Source organism: Camarhynchus parvulus, chromosome 7 (genome assembly GCF_901933205.1).
Source record: "Camarhynchus parvulus chromosome 7, STF_HiC, whole genome shotgun sequence".
Classification (NCBI taxonomy): domain Eukaryota; kingdom Metazoa; phylum Chordata; class Aves; order Passeriformes; family Thraupidae; genus Camarhynchus; species Camarhynchus parvulus.
The window spans coordinates 1,691,483-1,705,773 of NC_044577.1; the positions used below are offsets into that span (position 1 = coordinate 1,691,483).

The 14,291-nt window shown below is 49.3% G+C and overlaps 1 protein-coding gene across 9 annotated transcripts in view; it reads left to right on the forward strand.

Annotated features, from left to right (window-relative positions):
• The window catches only part of AGAP1 (ArfGAP with GTPase domain, ankyrin repeat and PH domain 1), a 324,567-nt gene extending 313,859 nt beyond the window's left edge, over nucleotides 1–10,708 (forward strand). For all 9 annotated transcript variants that reach the window (XM_030952238.1, XM_030952236.1, XM_030952232.1 and 6 more), the window contains 2 exons: nucleotides 2,369–2,624; nucleotides 3,495–10,708. In XM_030952238.1, coding sequence (XP_030808098.1) covers nucleotides 2,369–2,624; nucleotides 3,495–3,698 — 460 coding nt within the window. In that variant the 3' untranslated portion in view covers nucleotides 3,699–10,708. The remainder of the gene's footprint in view (nucleotides 1–2,368; nucleotides 2,625–3,494) is intronic.
• Nucleotides 10,709–14,291: the final 3,583 nt, after the last annotated feature.

Sequence of the window (14,291 nt, forward strand, 5' to 3'; positions counted from 1 at the left end):
TGCCCATGAGGTGTACTCCAGTGTGCTTTTCATCCTACCTGTGATGAGGTTTTGTTTTCATCCATAACACCCAAATATTCCTTGTGCCCAGTTTGTTGAAAAAGACAAATCTGCCGTTTTCTGTTGAAAAATACCTGAATCTCATTCCATACTGATGTCAGTGACGTGCTGCCCCAAATGTCTGAGGCCTCTGAAACACCTTTATTTTGATTCATAGTTCCACCACGACCCTTGATGTGACTCCAAAGGTGGAACTGGACCTTACTGAGTGAATTCAGTTGGTGCCCAGCACTGAGGCAGATGGCAGCACATTGCCCTTCCTGTGACATTGGCTTCTAAAGAGTTTCCTCTTCTTTCCCCAGCCTTTTGAGGCAGTAGGACAGAACTGAGCAGGACTGGGGCATCCCTATCTCTCTTTCTTGCATCCTTCCAGGAGCCATCAGGGTTGTGAAAATGTGCAGAGCAAATGCGAAATTGGTGCTGATAGATTTGTGAACCTGCCAGCCTCAAGCTTGGAGAGCCTCTGCCTGAACTAAGCAATTATTCTCTCCTTTTAGCCTCATTGTTACAGTTTAGGCTGAATGGTGATTGGAAGTGGGAGATTTGTGTCAAACAGCTTTTTTTTCTCTGTAGAAAAGGACTTTTTCTTGAGCAACCAGTGCTCTGATAGGAGTGAAAAGTTTCTCTCACTCCAAAAATGGTCTGGGGGAGAGGGAAATTAATTTACAGACCCTTGACTAAGCTAAAAAATAGTACTTACATATCTGAGGAGTATTTTGCCTTTAGGATGTATGGACATATGAAAAATAAATTCCCAGAGCCCTGGTGTGTGTTAGTGTGGGTGAACAGCACAGCTTGAATCACCTCATTTTCCAGTGTGGCACATTTTAAACGTGTAGTGGATGTGTTGGTTATACTCTCAGTACCTCTGTGTGAGTTTAAAAATAATCTGAGATCTTTGCTAACATCCTTGAAGATATTGGGAGCAGAGCTGTTGCAAGAATGCCCATTTTATTGTAGATAATTTTGTGTTACTTTATCCCTTTCGTGGCAGTGGTTCTAGTTTGGCTTTTTACCTTAAAAAAATGTAATTAGAAAAACCATGAATTAAAGATTCTGATAACAGAACTCCTTTTCTTCCTCCTCTCCATCTGGAATACCTGCAGCCATACTCCATTTATCAGATCCTGCCATCAAAGGTTAATTTGCAACTGCCCAAATGGGTTGTGGAGGGTTGATTTTTGTTTTTTTTTTTGGTGTGTCTTTTAGTTTGCAGGAGCCATTCAGAGGCTTGAGGTAAAAGAAGCACTCTCTGTGCAAATTATCTCTTTGCACTTTTGCTCTGAAGAAAAGCCCTAACCCTGTTTGTGGGGCAAACTGTGGCCGGGGCAGGGAGGCTGTGCCTGCTTTGGGAAGCTGTGCCTGAAAGCATCCAGGCAGGTCACTGCAAGGTCACTCCACATGTCCCAGGAAATGATGCAAAACTAATCCAGATTTGCTGGTGGAAGGAGATGTTTACATTAGTATTTAAAAACAGATTAGGGCTAACCTGACACTAGATTACTGGGAGCAGTGTAAACATGGCTGAAAGGCGTAAACAGAGCTTGGCCTTTTGTACTCCAGAGGAGAGAATCTGTCACCAGGACCCAGTTGCCTGGCTCAGGTGATGTTTGTGGTTTTCACAAACTGAGCAGATTACCTGAGGGACCTCTAAATGGGACTTTTTTTGTCTGGGGCTGCTGCTCTCAGATCATGTAATTGTATGGTAATTTTTGAAACGGGGCGAGTGGAGGGCCTTGTTTGTAGTCCTTGTTCTGCTGTAACCTGATAGCACCAGAAAGCTTCTGATGGTTCTTTGATATATCAGGAGGAAAAGGTGCTTCAAAGCACTGGTTTGAATGTTGGCAAAACAGGAGGAAATCATCCTTATGCCTTTGGGAGCATTATTCAGCTTGGAGGGGGACAAAGCCCCCATTTGGTTACTTCTGGTCTGGGTTACAGAAATGGGGTGCATTTTTTTGCAGTGTGTTCTCCAGCCTTGAAGTGGAACCTGGCTGCTTCTTGTGTCTTTGTGACCAAAGTGAGGGCTCTTGCCCTGACCTCTTGCTGGCCCAGGGCTTTTAAAGACCTCCTGGCTGTGGGCACAGCATCCATCAAGGAGGATCCTGAGCACTGGAACAGAAAGGTGGGCAACACAAGTATTGCTAAAAATACAAAGTTTGGGTGAACTGCTCCTAAGGTTTGGGTGAACTGTTCCTGTGAGGGCTTTCTTGACATAAATTTGAAAGGGGAAATTACCTCCTTGTTGATTGAGCACTGTGGGCTGCAACACCAGCTGAGAGTGACCTGTCCCCTCTGGCTCCCCTAGGGAAGAAAAAGAGCTCTGGATACGCGCCAAGTACGAGCAGAAGCTCTTCCTCGCCCCTCTGCAGTGCCTGGAGCTCTCTCTGGGCCAGCACCTCCTGAGGGCCACGGCCGAGGAGGACTTGAGGACGGTGATCCTGCTGCTGGCCCACGGCACGCGGGACGAGGTCAACGAGACCTGCGGCGACGGCGACGGGCGCACGGCCCTGCACCTGGCCTGCCGCAAGGGCAACGTGGTGCTGCTGCAGCTCCTCATCTGGGTAAGGGCTCCTGCCAGGGCTGGGCTGTGTCCCTTGGGAGGATGGGCCAGAACTGCTTCTGGAGGGCTTCATGGCCTCCTCATCTGGGTAAGGACTCGCTGCCCTCCCTCAGGACGTTGCGCCAGGGCTGCTCCTGGAGGGCTTCATGGCCTCTCCAGCTGAGTAAGGGACTCCTGCCAGGGGCTAAGTCCCTCAGCAGGATGGGCCAGGACTTGTCCTGGAGGGCTTCATGGCCTCCTCACCTGGGTAAGGACTCCTGCCAGGGGCTGGGTCGCTCAGGAGGGTGGGCCAGAGCTGCTCCTGCAGGGCTTCAGGGCACCATGGCCTCAGGGTGGTGCTGCTGCAGCTCCTCATCTGGGTAAGGACTCCTGCCAGGGCTGGGCTGTGTCCCTTGGGAGGATGGGCCAGAACTGCTTCTGGAGGGCTTTATGGCCTCCTCATCTGGGTAAGGACTCCTGCCAGGGGCTGTGTCCCTCAGCAGGATGGGCCAGGACTTGTCCTGGAGGGCTTCATGGCCCCATGGCCTCAGGGTGTGTGTTCCTCACTGCATGCTTTCAGAGGGTGGTGGAAAAGCATATTTCTGCCTCTGCTGCTTGTTGGAGAGCGAGGGAGAGCATGGGAAATGAGGAAGGAGAGATTCCCTTAGCTGGAAATCTGCTGGGGCAGATTTTGTCCCACACGATTTTGTCCCTCCCTCAGAAACACTTTTTCCATACGTGGCTCAGCGCTGCCATGCTCTTGTTGCCAGGCTGCTCCCTCGCCCTCCCTCACCTCCAATCCCAAACCCCCTCCCCAAATTGTCACAGCACAGCTCCCAAGAGCTCCGGTGAGGTTTGTGGTTTGTGATTCCCCCCTCTTGTCACCCCGCAGTACGGCGTGGACGTGATGGCGCGCGACGCCCACGGGAACACGGCGCTGGCCTACGCCCGCCAGGCCTCCAGCCAGGAGTGCATCGACGTGCTGCTGCAGTACGGCTGCCCCGACGAGCGCTTCGCCCTCATGGCCACCCCAAACCTGTCCAGGAAGAACAACAACCGCAACAACAGCGGCGGGAGGATGCCCACCATCATCTGAGGGGAGCGCCTTGGCTGAGCCCGGCGGCATCCGCAGCCTCACATTCCTCCATCGCCATCGCAGCTCCGCTCTGTGAGTCCGCTGCCTCTCCTCCTCCTCCTCCCTTTTCCCTCCGGTCCATCCCGAGTGCCAGCGGAGCGCGGGGGGCCCGGGAGGAGCGCGGGGGCTGCGGGCAGGCCCTTGGTTTGGGGGCCGTGCCGGGCGGGCCGCGCGTGGCACCGGCGCCGCGGGGCAGAGGCGAGCCGGAGCAGAAGGAAGGAAAGAAGGAAAGAAGGAGAGACGGTGACTTTCCCTAAGTGACAGTGAAGCACATCAGAACATTTCACCTCTGCGGCGCCTGGATTTTCCATTCTCTTCTCCCGAAGAGCTTGACGGCATAAATCAGAAGCAAGCACAGAGTTTGTCAGGTTTGAAGCTCCTATGATGGTATGTGTCAAATCAGTTGTAGCTAATCTGTCCGGGGAGAATACTGGCTTCATTACACTTGTATAGTTGAGTTCTTCCAGCATTACTGCTGTTTAATAGAACATGATTAGTCATCACGGAGAAAAAAGCATATTAGCTGAGGAGGTAGTTACATGGCACGCTTCGGTGATTGCTTGGATGTGATTGCAATATTCTTAGAAGCATCATATTATCTCAGACATGTTCTTTCGAGCCCTTGGAGCCCTCCTTTCTAAATTCACTGTCATAATTTAGTATCTGTTTAATTTTTCAGTCCAAAGAGAGGAAATGAGTTGCTGAGTGTTATTTGACTGCAGTCTCCTTGGTGTAAAAACAAAATGGAAAAAATAAATAAGAGTAAGCCTGAAACACAAAAAGGAATAATGAATACCGCTGTGGAAAACAACATTTCAAATACGTTTGGTGAAATTAATAAATGCATTAAAGGCTAATTTCATTTTTTTTTGGTTATTTTTTCAGCCAGCAGAAATAGGTTCTGTCATTTTGCCAAGGTAAATCGTGTTGAGTTTTTTGGTCACTCCTGTGATGCATTGCCTAACTTATACAGATTTTTTTGTATTGTGTCTCTAGATTCTATGTATTTAAAATCTATTTGAATAAAAAAAAGGACCGTAAATATACATTGATTTTTTTTTTTACAGAAAATGACATCTCTGTTAATTTATAAACTGTAATGGATGTGAACTAAATAATGTGCAACTAGTTAGGATCTGTGGGTTACAGATCATTATTGTACATTGATAATATTCCCAGCAGTGAACTCTTCTTTCCAAAGCCTGTGAGGAATAACATATCAGAAGGAGATCAGGGAAGAAAAAAAAAGGAATTAGAAAGGAGAAAAGAGGCTGTTCCTCAGCGCTGTAAATATATTTTACTCCAGAAGTCAGGAAGCTTTCACAAGCCAAGACAAAAAGGCCCATTCTGGCTGGGGGAAGATCAGGTTTGATTAAGTTCAGAATTGATAGCCTTCAGCACGGCAGGCAGGGCTCCCTCCCAGCCCGGCTGCTTTCCCCAAGAAAAATGGCTTGTGCAAGTGGCCTGGACAGTTCCTTTCAATTCCAAGTTTTAATACCTGATTGGGTCCTTTTGGTCTTGCATCCCAGCTTCTCCTGCTTCCCACTAGCAGGATTCTGGCGTGGGGAAGCAGAGGTTTTGGCAGGCAGAAAAGTGATTTATTTTTTTATCTTTTTCTTTTTTTGAGTGGCATATGGCAATGTGGGGATGGGGGCATGGTTTATCATGGAGAAAGCTGAAAACTCAGCTGAACTGGATGGCAAAGGAGCAATTATGTGAAGGCAAGGAGGTGCACACAGCAGAGTAATTTGCAGATTTACCTGCTCCTGTGTATTTCCCAGACCTTCAGTGGTGCTCTTCCTTGGGGCTCTGGGTTTCACTCAGCACACAAATGGGAGGAGCAGTTGATAAGGAAAGTGAATGTGGACAAAATGCAAAGGAAGAAATGCCATGTGGTTAGCTTAAGGAAAACCAAAAAAATGAAAAATTACAGATTTGAGGCTGAAAAACGAGCCTTGAGGTGGAAGCACAGGAACGTTGACCAGCTTCTCCTCTTTGGTGGTGTTGTCCTTTTGTACTTCGTTGTCTTCTAGACTTTTGAGTATCTGGGGGAGGGAATCTTTCTCCAGCCAGCCTAGGCTGACTGCACCACACACAGCTGATTCCCTTCCCACTGAGATACTTCTAAATATTTGAATTTATTTTCTTTTTTTTTTTAATTCAGAAAAGGTGTCTGTCTGAACTGCCATTTCTCCAGCGTTCCTGATGTTTGGTACTTCGAGGTGGTCCCTCAGGGAGGGGACAGCCCAGCTGATGTGCAGCTGAAGGGGATGCTGTGAAACCCCCTCTGTGTGCTGGTGCTCAGGAGCTTTGCCACAGCAGGGATTCAGGAATGGCAATCCCAGAGGTGCTAGAGCTCCTCCCCCCAGGAGCATCCAGGGCATTTGTATCCCAAAAACCAAGTCCAGTGTTTCAAACCCAGGGTTCAAAAAGTGCACATTCCTTTTCAGAGCTGGGTTGGTTTTCTTTTTCCTAATTTAGATGATTTTCTGTACATTGTTTAATGCTCTCTTTGGGCCACCTTCCTCTGGCAACAAGGCTGAGGGTGATGTTTGAGAAACAAGGGCAAGCAGGTAGATTGCAGGTGGACAAATTTTGTGGTCCTTTCCTAAAAATCTTCTGAGAGCAACCCTTGAAAAAGCACAGAATGTTTTTAGGAGAGGAAATTCCAGTGTATTACAGGAAAAAATATGCATCCAGGCAAGCCAAGTGCTGCTTTAATTAAGTGGTAGCATGGTTACTTTTAACCTAAACGTGGTTTTCCCCTAAGTGTTGGCATAACTGTGTTGAAGCAGTGTGGATGTGGGGGTCTGTGGGGAGAATTCCCAGCCCTGCAGGTGGCACAGCTCCCTTGGAAGGTCAGGAGATGCCAGAATATCCTGAGCTGGAAGGGACCTGCTGGGTGAGGTCACCCAGGGCTGTTGTCACCAAGTCTCTCCTTGCAGGGTGGAGGGCAGGGGGGAAAGGCAGGGCATGGAGGAAGCTCTCCTTGGCTGGATCCTGGTGGGGCTTGGCTTGGAGAGCTCCACAGGCTTTTTCAGGAGATGTGTTTGCACTTTGCAGAGGCTGCTCCTGGAGCCATCCAGGTGCAGAATCAGGCAAGGTCTCCTGGCACTTGGAGATCCCACAGGAATCGTGGTTCCTGTTGCTTTCACTCCATTCTCCCACCCCTTTCCTGCTCCTTGGCTCGTTTTTAGCCACTCTTGTTGCGTTTTTGGAACCCTCACACCCTTGGAGCATGTTGGGAACAAAACAAGCCCTAGCTGTGACCCAGTCCATGAGAAATCCCAGCAGAAACCCGGCGGCCAAAGCTGTTTTCTCTGGAAGCAGAGGCTGTGGCAGTGGTTGGCATTGTACCAAACCCTTCCCCTCATCCCAGATACCTTGAAATCCCCCTTCCTCTGCACTTTATCCATGGCTAAAACACTAGGAGCAAGTCAGCCACTGGTGTTTCCATAGTTCCTCTCCTCTTTGGCTAATTGCTGTGGAATTCAGTTGGAAGTGTCACAGCTGAGCTTGGGTATTGCCAGGACAGTTCACTTCTCCTTGCTCTTCATAAAGAAAAAAACCCCAACCATGGGGAAATTCAGGGTCCTGCCCTGAATGCAGAGATTTGGCCAAGGGCTCCCATTACCAGATTTCCAATTTTGGTGGTAAAAAAAGGAGCAGGGAAAGAAATAGAAAGCTTGGAGAGCCTTGGTGCTGCTGGGAAAGCCGGGTGAGCTCCTGGAAGGTGGAGAGGATTTTGAAGCATTTGGGTGCAGTGTAAAATAACTGTGTAAACATTAAACATTGTTTAATTCACTGTCTTGTCCCCCTTTCCCTTAAATTATGTGTGTTAGTGCAAGGAAATGAAAAAGCTTTAGCTGCACTTGGAGATTTCCCTGGGCCAGAGAGGGCCGAGTCACGTGGGGAGAGGAGTCGAGTGATCTCCGGCACTGTAATGTAGAAAAATTAGATTCTATGGGGTTGGAATAGCTTCAGCTTTTATATTTGTATGGAGATCGGGAGAAATGAAGTAATTTGTAGTTTCTAGTACAAAGTAGTGGTAGTGGAGACAAGCACAGATTTCACAAGGGGGTCCCCAAGGGGCCCTTCCCAAACGTCTCGGGGAGCCGCCTTTGCACCTTAACAGGGATGGTTTTTGGGGTTTGTTGTTGGTGAAATGGTCATTTCATGTTTGGTTACGTGGTTGTTGTCCGAGGGGGGACTCGAGGGGAGCGTTGGGGACCAAACTTTGGGGCAGCTTGGCTGGAGAGGAGACAACTTCCCCATCCTCATCCTCATCTCACCGTCCGGCATCTTCCTTCCCTCTCCAGGGGCTGCTGCAGCAATCCTGTCCTTAGGTGGGATCTCTGCCTCTGGACCTGGACCCTCAGTTCCACACCTTCCATTCTTGATGGTTTGTGGGTAAAATTTACTGCATAGAAAAGCCAGGTTTGGATGTTCTTGTGTTTGCTGCACAAGAGGGGAAAAAACCCAAAACTGCTCTGGGGTAAAGTTCTTGTCAAGGTAGAAAAGAACTACCCCAAATCAAGAGGTTCTGCAGTGAGTTTTGAGTTCTAAAAGAAGGTTGGCTTGAATGGTTTTATTGGAAAATAATAATAGAGGTCATAGAGCAAAACATCCAGAGCTGTAGATGGGTGGATTTGTTGGTTTAGGATATTTGTAGGTTTTGCTTTGTTGTTTAGCATGGGCCAGTTTTTACAGTAAATACTGGGACAGTTTACCTTGAGCTGAGTGACTCTGTCCCACACTTCAAAGGGAGGTTTGAGGGGTTTTGGCCAGGATTGTCAGGAGCTGTGAATAGTTCACGTTTAGAGAGGGGAATTGCATGATTTCTGAAAAGTAAAAGGTTGGTTTGGGGTTTTTTTAGGGCCATCTTCAGCCCCAAATTGCCAAGCATGTTTCTGGCCCCATGTTTCATTTCAGGGTGACAGGAAGACGTGGGTGAATGAACTCCCATCGTTTACTATCATATTCAGGGGGGAGAATTTTGCTCGTGGGTGGGTAAAATAAAGCTGTCTTTGTGCATTTCAGCAGTTTTAACCTCTTCATCTCCCCGTGCCTGCCAGCATCCCATTGGGTTCTGTTGGCAGGCAGAGCCTCAGCTTCCCCTCAGCCATGGATTTTCTGGATGTGGTTTGTTTTAGCTTCCAGTGCTAAGGCCTGGCTGTTTTGCAGTGCTTCAGAGCTACTCATTTTTCCATCTGTGTGTTGTGTACAGAATGTGAGGGGGGGTGGGTGGGGGACACCTCAGAGGTCTCATGGCATGCCTTGGGGACGGTGCCACCTTGCTTGCTGGCAGTGAATGCTCCCTGCTCTTCCCCTCTTCCCAGAACTGATCCATGTGGGGTCTTTTGTACTTCCTGAAGTAGCTGAAAACACTTCCCTGGTGTTCAGGAATCGCAAGGTACGAGGAGGAAAACCCCTCACAGAGAGAGCTCATCCACATCTCCTCTGTGCCCCAAAGCCCAGACTCCTCCTGCAGGGCCCAAGAAGGGTTTTGGTGCTGAATGTGGGGATTTTTTGGCATCTGCACCCCAAATGTAGGGGTTGAGCTGGTGGGTGAAGTGCAGCCAGGGTGTCCTGAGCCCTCAGGTGTCACCTGGAGGTCACTTTGCACTTGCTCTGTGTGTGTGTGTGTGCTGGAGCCAGCCTCTGGATGGGAGTTTTTCCCAGCTGGAGTCAGACCAGCCACTTCCAGGATGGAGGACACTGGTTTGAGGGATGGAGAGGTGCAGGGAGATGAGGTCCAGGCTTCCAATTCCTTCAGGCAGCAACACTCAGCTTGAGAAAACCTTGAGCTTGGCCTCCAGGGCTGGAGGGGAGACATCCCTCCCTTGCTGGAGAGGGGAAATCCCAGCTGGCCAGCCCTGGGGGTGGGAAGCTGCAGGGAAGGAGATTCTGAAGGTAGAAGGGACAGAGTCTTGCATTTCAGAGGCTCTTTTTAATACCACTTTCCTTGAGACTCATCTTGCTGGCTGAACCTGGCTGTGGGACCAGTGAGCTGTCAGGGAATTCAGCAGCACTTGGGGTCCTGCTGCCTTTTGGGGCTTTTTGGGAGATGTTTCCAAGGGAGATGTTCTAAGAGCTGGGTTCTTCCCCAAGGGCAGCTCCTCTTCCCTCCCTCCAGTTGTCTTTGGCCACGACTGGCTGGAAAGTTTTGCAGTGGGTGCTGCAGGCTGGGAAGAGCTGAGCCAGCCTTGCTGCCACCATCTCTGCCCTGGCTTCGCTTTCTTGTCCTCCCACAGGGAGAGGGCAGGAAGGAGCTGTGGGGAGGGCCATGGCAGGCTGTGCAGGAACAGTGGCAGGATCTTTGCCTTTCCCACTCCTTCAATTCCTTGGAAGTGCTGTTGAAAACCCCCTCCCCCAGTGTTTTTTCCTGAGGTAAGCAGGGACTCAGCTGGATTCTGCATGGAATCTGCTGAGGAGGAAGAGGATGTGCCCATCCTCTGCTAGTCGCAGGTGTGCAGGGTTTGGCCCAGCTCCCTCTTGCTGTGTCACTGGCAGGAGCACCTTTCACTGGTAGCTGCATGTGGGTGCACAGGCTGAGGGGGATTTGGGGCAGGAGTGTCCCCTGAAACACCAGGGACTCCTTTTGTGATGTTCCTGACTCTTGGAACGGCCAAGAGCTCGGATCTGCAGCTCCTGCTGCCTTATAACCCCTGGGCTCCAGCAGGATTTGAGCATCTCCCAAAAGCTTGGCCCAGCCCTGAGCAGCAGATTTTGTGTTCAGCCCCCAAATCCTCCAGGTCTTTCTGCTTTGTGGTGTTTGTCTGTCCAGCTGAGTAGGGAGGGAGCCCAGGTGAGCAGGGGACACCTGCCTGGGGTAGAGGCAGGAGGTACCTAGCACATGGCAGGCTTCACAGCAAGGTTTGGGTTGTTGGGGTTTGGGTTTATTTTTTGTTTGTTTTTCTGTTTCTGTAAATAATAATGTATAAATGATGATGAGACAGTGTGGAAATTCTAAAAAAAAAAAAAAAGGCAAAAAAAAAAGAAGACTTTTGTTGTTGTTTTTATATTACCTCATCCAGCAAGTTTGTTTTACAATGACTCGATGATGCTTTATTTATATTGTTTGTACTGTAATTAAATCAATTGACAAACATTTCACTTTGCTTGTTGTTTCCTATTATTTGGGTTTGATTCAGTATGCCAGTTTGTATTATGTTCCCCTTTCCTCTCTCTCTCTCTCTCTCTACACGTCGAGATTTTTTGTGTCAGCTGTACAGTATTCTGAATAATTAAAAATAAAAATTAAAATGTTAAAAAAAAAAAAAAAAGGAACAAAAAAGCTGTAAAGTACTGCAGAGAGAGGCTGCTATATTGTATAGGTCTCTTTCTAATAAAGACAAGAAAACTTGTTGGTTGCAGCTTGTTCTTTGCCTGAGTCTTCGTGGTTCCACCTGCTTCCTTCTCCTGCTCAGCTCCTGTCACTCTTTGCCAGCCATAAAGATGAGGGATTGTCCAGGAGCTGGGATGGCAGAAGAGCCAGTAATGGTGCAAATTGATAAATTAAAAAGCAATAAGTCAGGCAGGCCATAGTGGGTGTATATCTAAGAGTTCTGGGAGTGCACGTGGAGCGAGTGACAGAGCTGCCAGCCAAAAATATGGGAGCTTCCATTAACAGCAGCTCTTCTCCCCCAGGAAGGGAGCTGGAAGTGTTGCACCTTGGCTTTAAGGCTCTCTGGAGGGGATCCAAGGAATTAGGCTGGGAATGGTTACATCTGTATCTGCTAAATTGCTCCAAATGATCATTTAAAGTAAGAATAATGAAACATCTCTGAGGTCAGCACGTGGCACGGCCTAATCCCTTCTTTGGGGGGAAATGGTGGCTCTCCATGAGGCTGCTCTGAGCCAGCTCAAAGCTCTGAGCATTGGGAGCTTATTGACATTTATTTACAGTTTTAGAGGTCTTGTCCTGAATACAACCCCAGGAGAAATCGGAATCTGAGCAGGCTCAAGGAGAAGCCAAGGGAACCCACGGGAAGGGTCCATGCAGGAAAAAAATTACATAGAGTTGGGAGAGCTGTGTGGTCCTTGGAGAGCAGCAGGTAAAAATCCATAAATGTGCATGGAAAGGGGAGGAAATGATGATTTAAGGATGATTTAAACCATCCTGGAGTGAAGGATGAAATGAGACATTTAGGATCTACAAGGGTACCACGGAGAGAGAACCAGTGCTGTGGTTTGCCCAGTCTGTGCTGGTCTCACAGAGAAATCAGGGGTGCTCAGAGATGAGGAAAGGTGGGAAAAGTGGGGGATTTCCCTCGAAAAGGGGGAGAAGCAGCAGACTGGGGTTGGATTTTCCTGACCTTGCAGTCCTGCTGACCTCAGAGCCCCAGAGGGCATCAGTGCAGATCCTGCTCCAGAGAAAACCTGGCCAGGGCTGGAGAGGTGAAATGGTGTCTGAGTGGGGCTGCCACAGCCTGGGATTTGGGGGTTTGGGATTTACCCTCTCAGCCTGCTGTGCCTTCCCCTAAATCTGTCATTGCCCACCCAGCCTCCCACCTCTCCTGTCCCACTGGGGATTTGGGGGAACTTTCCTGTTTCTCCCCTGCTCTTCCTTTCCAAGTGCTCCAGGGAGGCTCCAGCAGCTCTGGGAGGGATGAAAAGCTGCAGGAGTGCTCGTGGATGTTCCTTTTTCCCCCCTTTTTTGGGCTCACATGGCTGGTTTGTCAGGCAGCAGCTGCTCCCCTTTGTTCCTGCAAGGTTTCCCCACCCTGCTGAACCCCCCAGCGCCCAGGCAGGAGGTGCTGCTTTGTGTTCTCCCCTTCTGGATTTGAAATGTGAACTTCCAGCCTGGCAGAACTCTGTTTGGCTTCCCCCTGGGTGTAAAGCTGTAGTAGTGCTCCTTTTTTTTAGGAGCCACCCGTCCCTCCCCTCCTTTGCTCTCCTGAAGGGCTGTGGGTTTTGATTTCGTGATGGGCACGGCTGGCTGCTCTCTCTCCCTGACAACCCTCCTAAGATCTGGCTTCTCCTGCAAGATCCAGGTGCTCAGGGATGCTGGAGCAGATTTAAGGATGCCTTTCATGCCCACCTTCCTCACCTTACCCCCAGCCCACCCCTGTGTACCCCTGAAATGCTCCCAGCTGGTGGCACTCACTGATGCCTGGGGAAAAAAGAAAATATCCTGCAGCAAAGCAACGGGGGGCAGGAGGAGGTTGGGAAGGAAAACTCTTGATTCCCATAATGGGAGTGGGGGAAACATCCCTTTTTTTCCTTTTTTTTTTTCCCTTCCTTTTTTTTTTTTAAGAGAAAAAGCAATTCCTAAAAAGCCCAAACTGATGCTCTGCCTTAAGGGCCTTGCTGTGCATTTCCAGCCTTGCCTCCAAAGGATTCACTCTGGTGGATGCTGGGAGCATCCAGCTCAGGGAAGCTCCTCCAGAGCCCAGAAGATTCTCACTCTGTAGGCACCACCCTCATCCAGGACATTTCCTGGGCACATCTGCTGGCTTTTATTTGGTTTTTTTATTTAAAAAAATCAGTGAGTTCCAGATTTCTGGTGAGGGGAGCGATGGGATGAGCACAGTTTTTCCTGCAGGGACACTTCCAGTGGGTTCCCAGTCTGGCCTGGTGAAAACCCATCACCTCCTGCTTCCCTCTCCATTATCTTCTCCTTGAGCCTGCTCAGAATTCTTGATTTCTGGTGAGGGGAGCAATGGGATGAGCACGGGAAGCTCAGAGCTGGTGGGATGGGGCTGACTCTTCCTGATAACCAGTTTTTCCAGAAGAGACCCACATCCAACTGGTTTTTAAACAAATATATTTTACGCTCCATGGAGGCCAGCTAAGAGTGACCTTAAAGAGCCAGGTCTTTATTTCTGCACCTGCGGCCAAAAACCAGAGCTGGAGGTGTCTGAAATCTGATTTTGTGGGGGTTTTCCTGTGGATTTCCTCAGCCTGGGACCTGAAAATGCAGGGATTTCCGAGTCACCTGTTTCCAGTGAGTTTAGTAACTCTCAGTGGATTTTTCTTCCATCAGTTTCTCAATCCTCAGTGGATTTCATCTCTTCCATCAGTTTGGCTGATGCCCAGAATCCCTGGAAAGCTCTGAGCACCCACAGCATCCGCATCCAGGCCATGGGATGGTTTGGCTTGGCTTGGTTTGGAAGGGACCTGGAAGCTCCTCTTGCTCCCACCTCCCACTGGAATTTGGGAGAAGCCCAGCCGAAATTTGGGCTCTGCTGAGGCCGGGTTTCGAGCTCATCCCTTTTCTCCTCTGTTTCTGGGATGGATCTCCGGCAGGAATTTAACTTTTCCCACTATGAAACCTCACAATTCCCGCCTGGGTGACTTTGGAGAACCATTTAGCCTGGGGAAAAACCTTTCAGGTTTGGCCCAAATCCAACCCTAAAAGGAGAGCACATCCTGTGAGGGTGACCAGGAGGGAAACGTGGCCATTCCTGGTGGAACCACTCCAAGTGCAGAGGGAAAACCAGGCTGGGGATCCCACCAGGCAGTCGCTGATCTCTCCTAGTGCCCAGTAAAGCCTTTAATTGCCCAATAAATGCTCTGGCAGGAACCATTTGACGCCCAGCGCCAGCAATT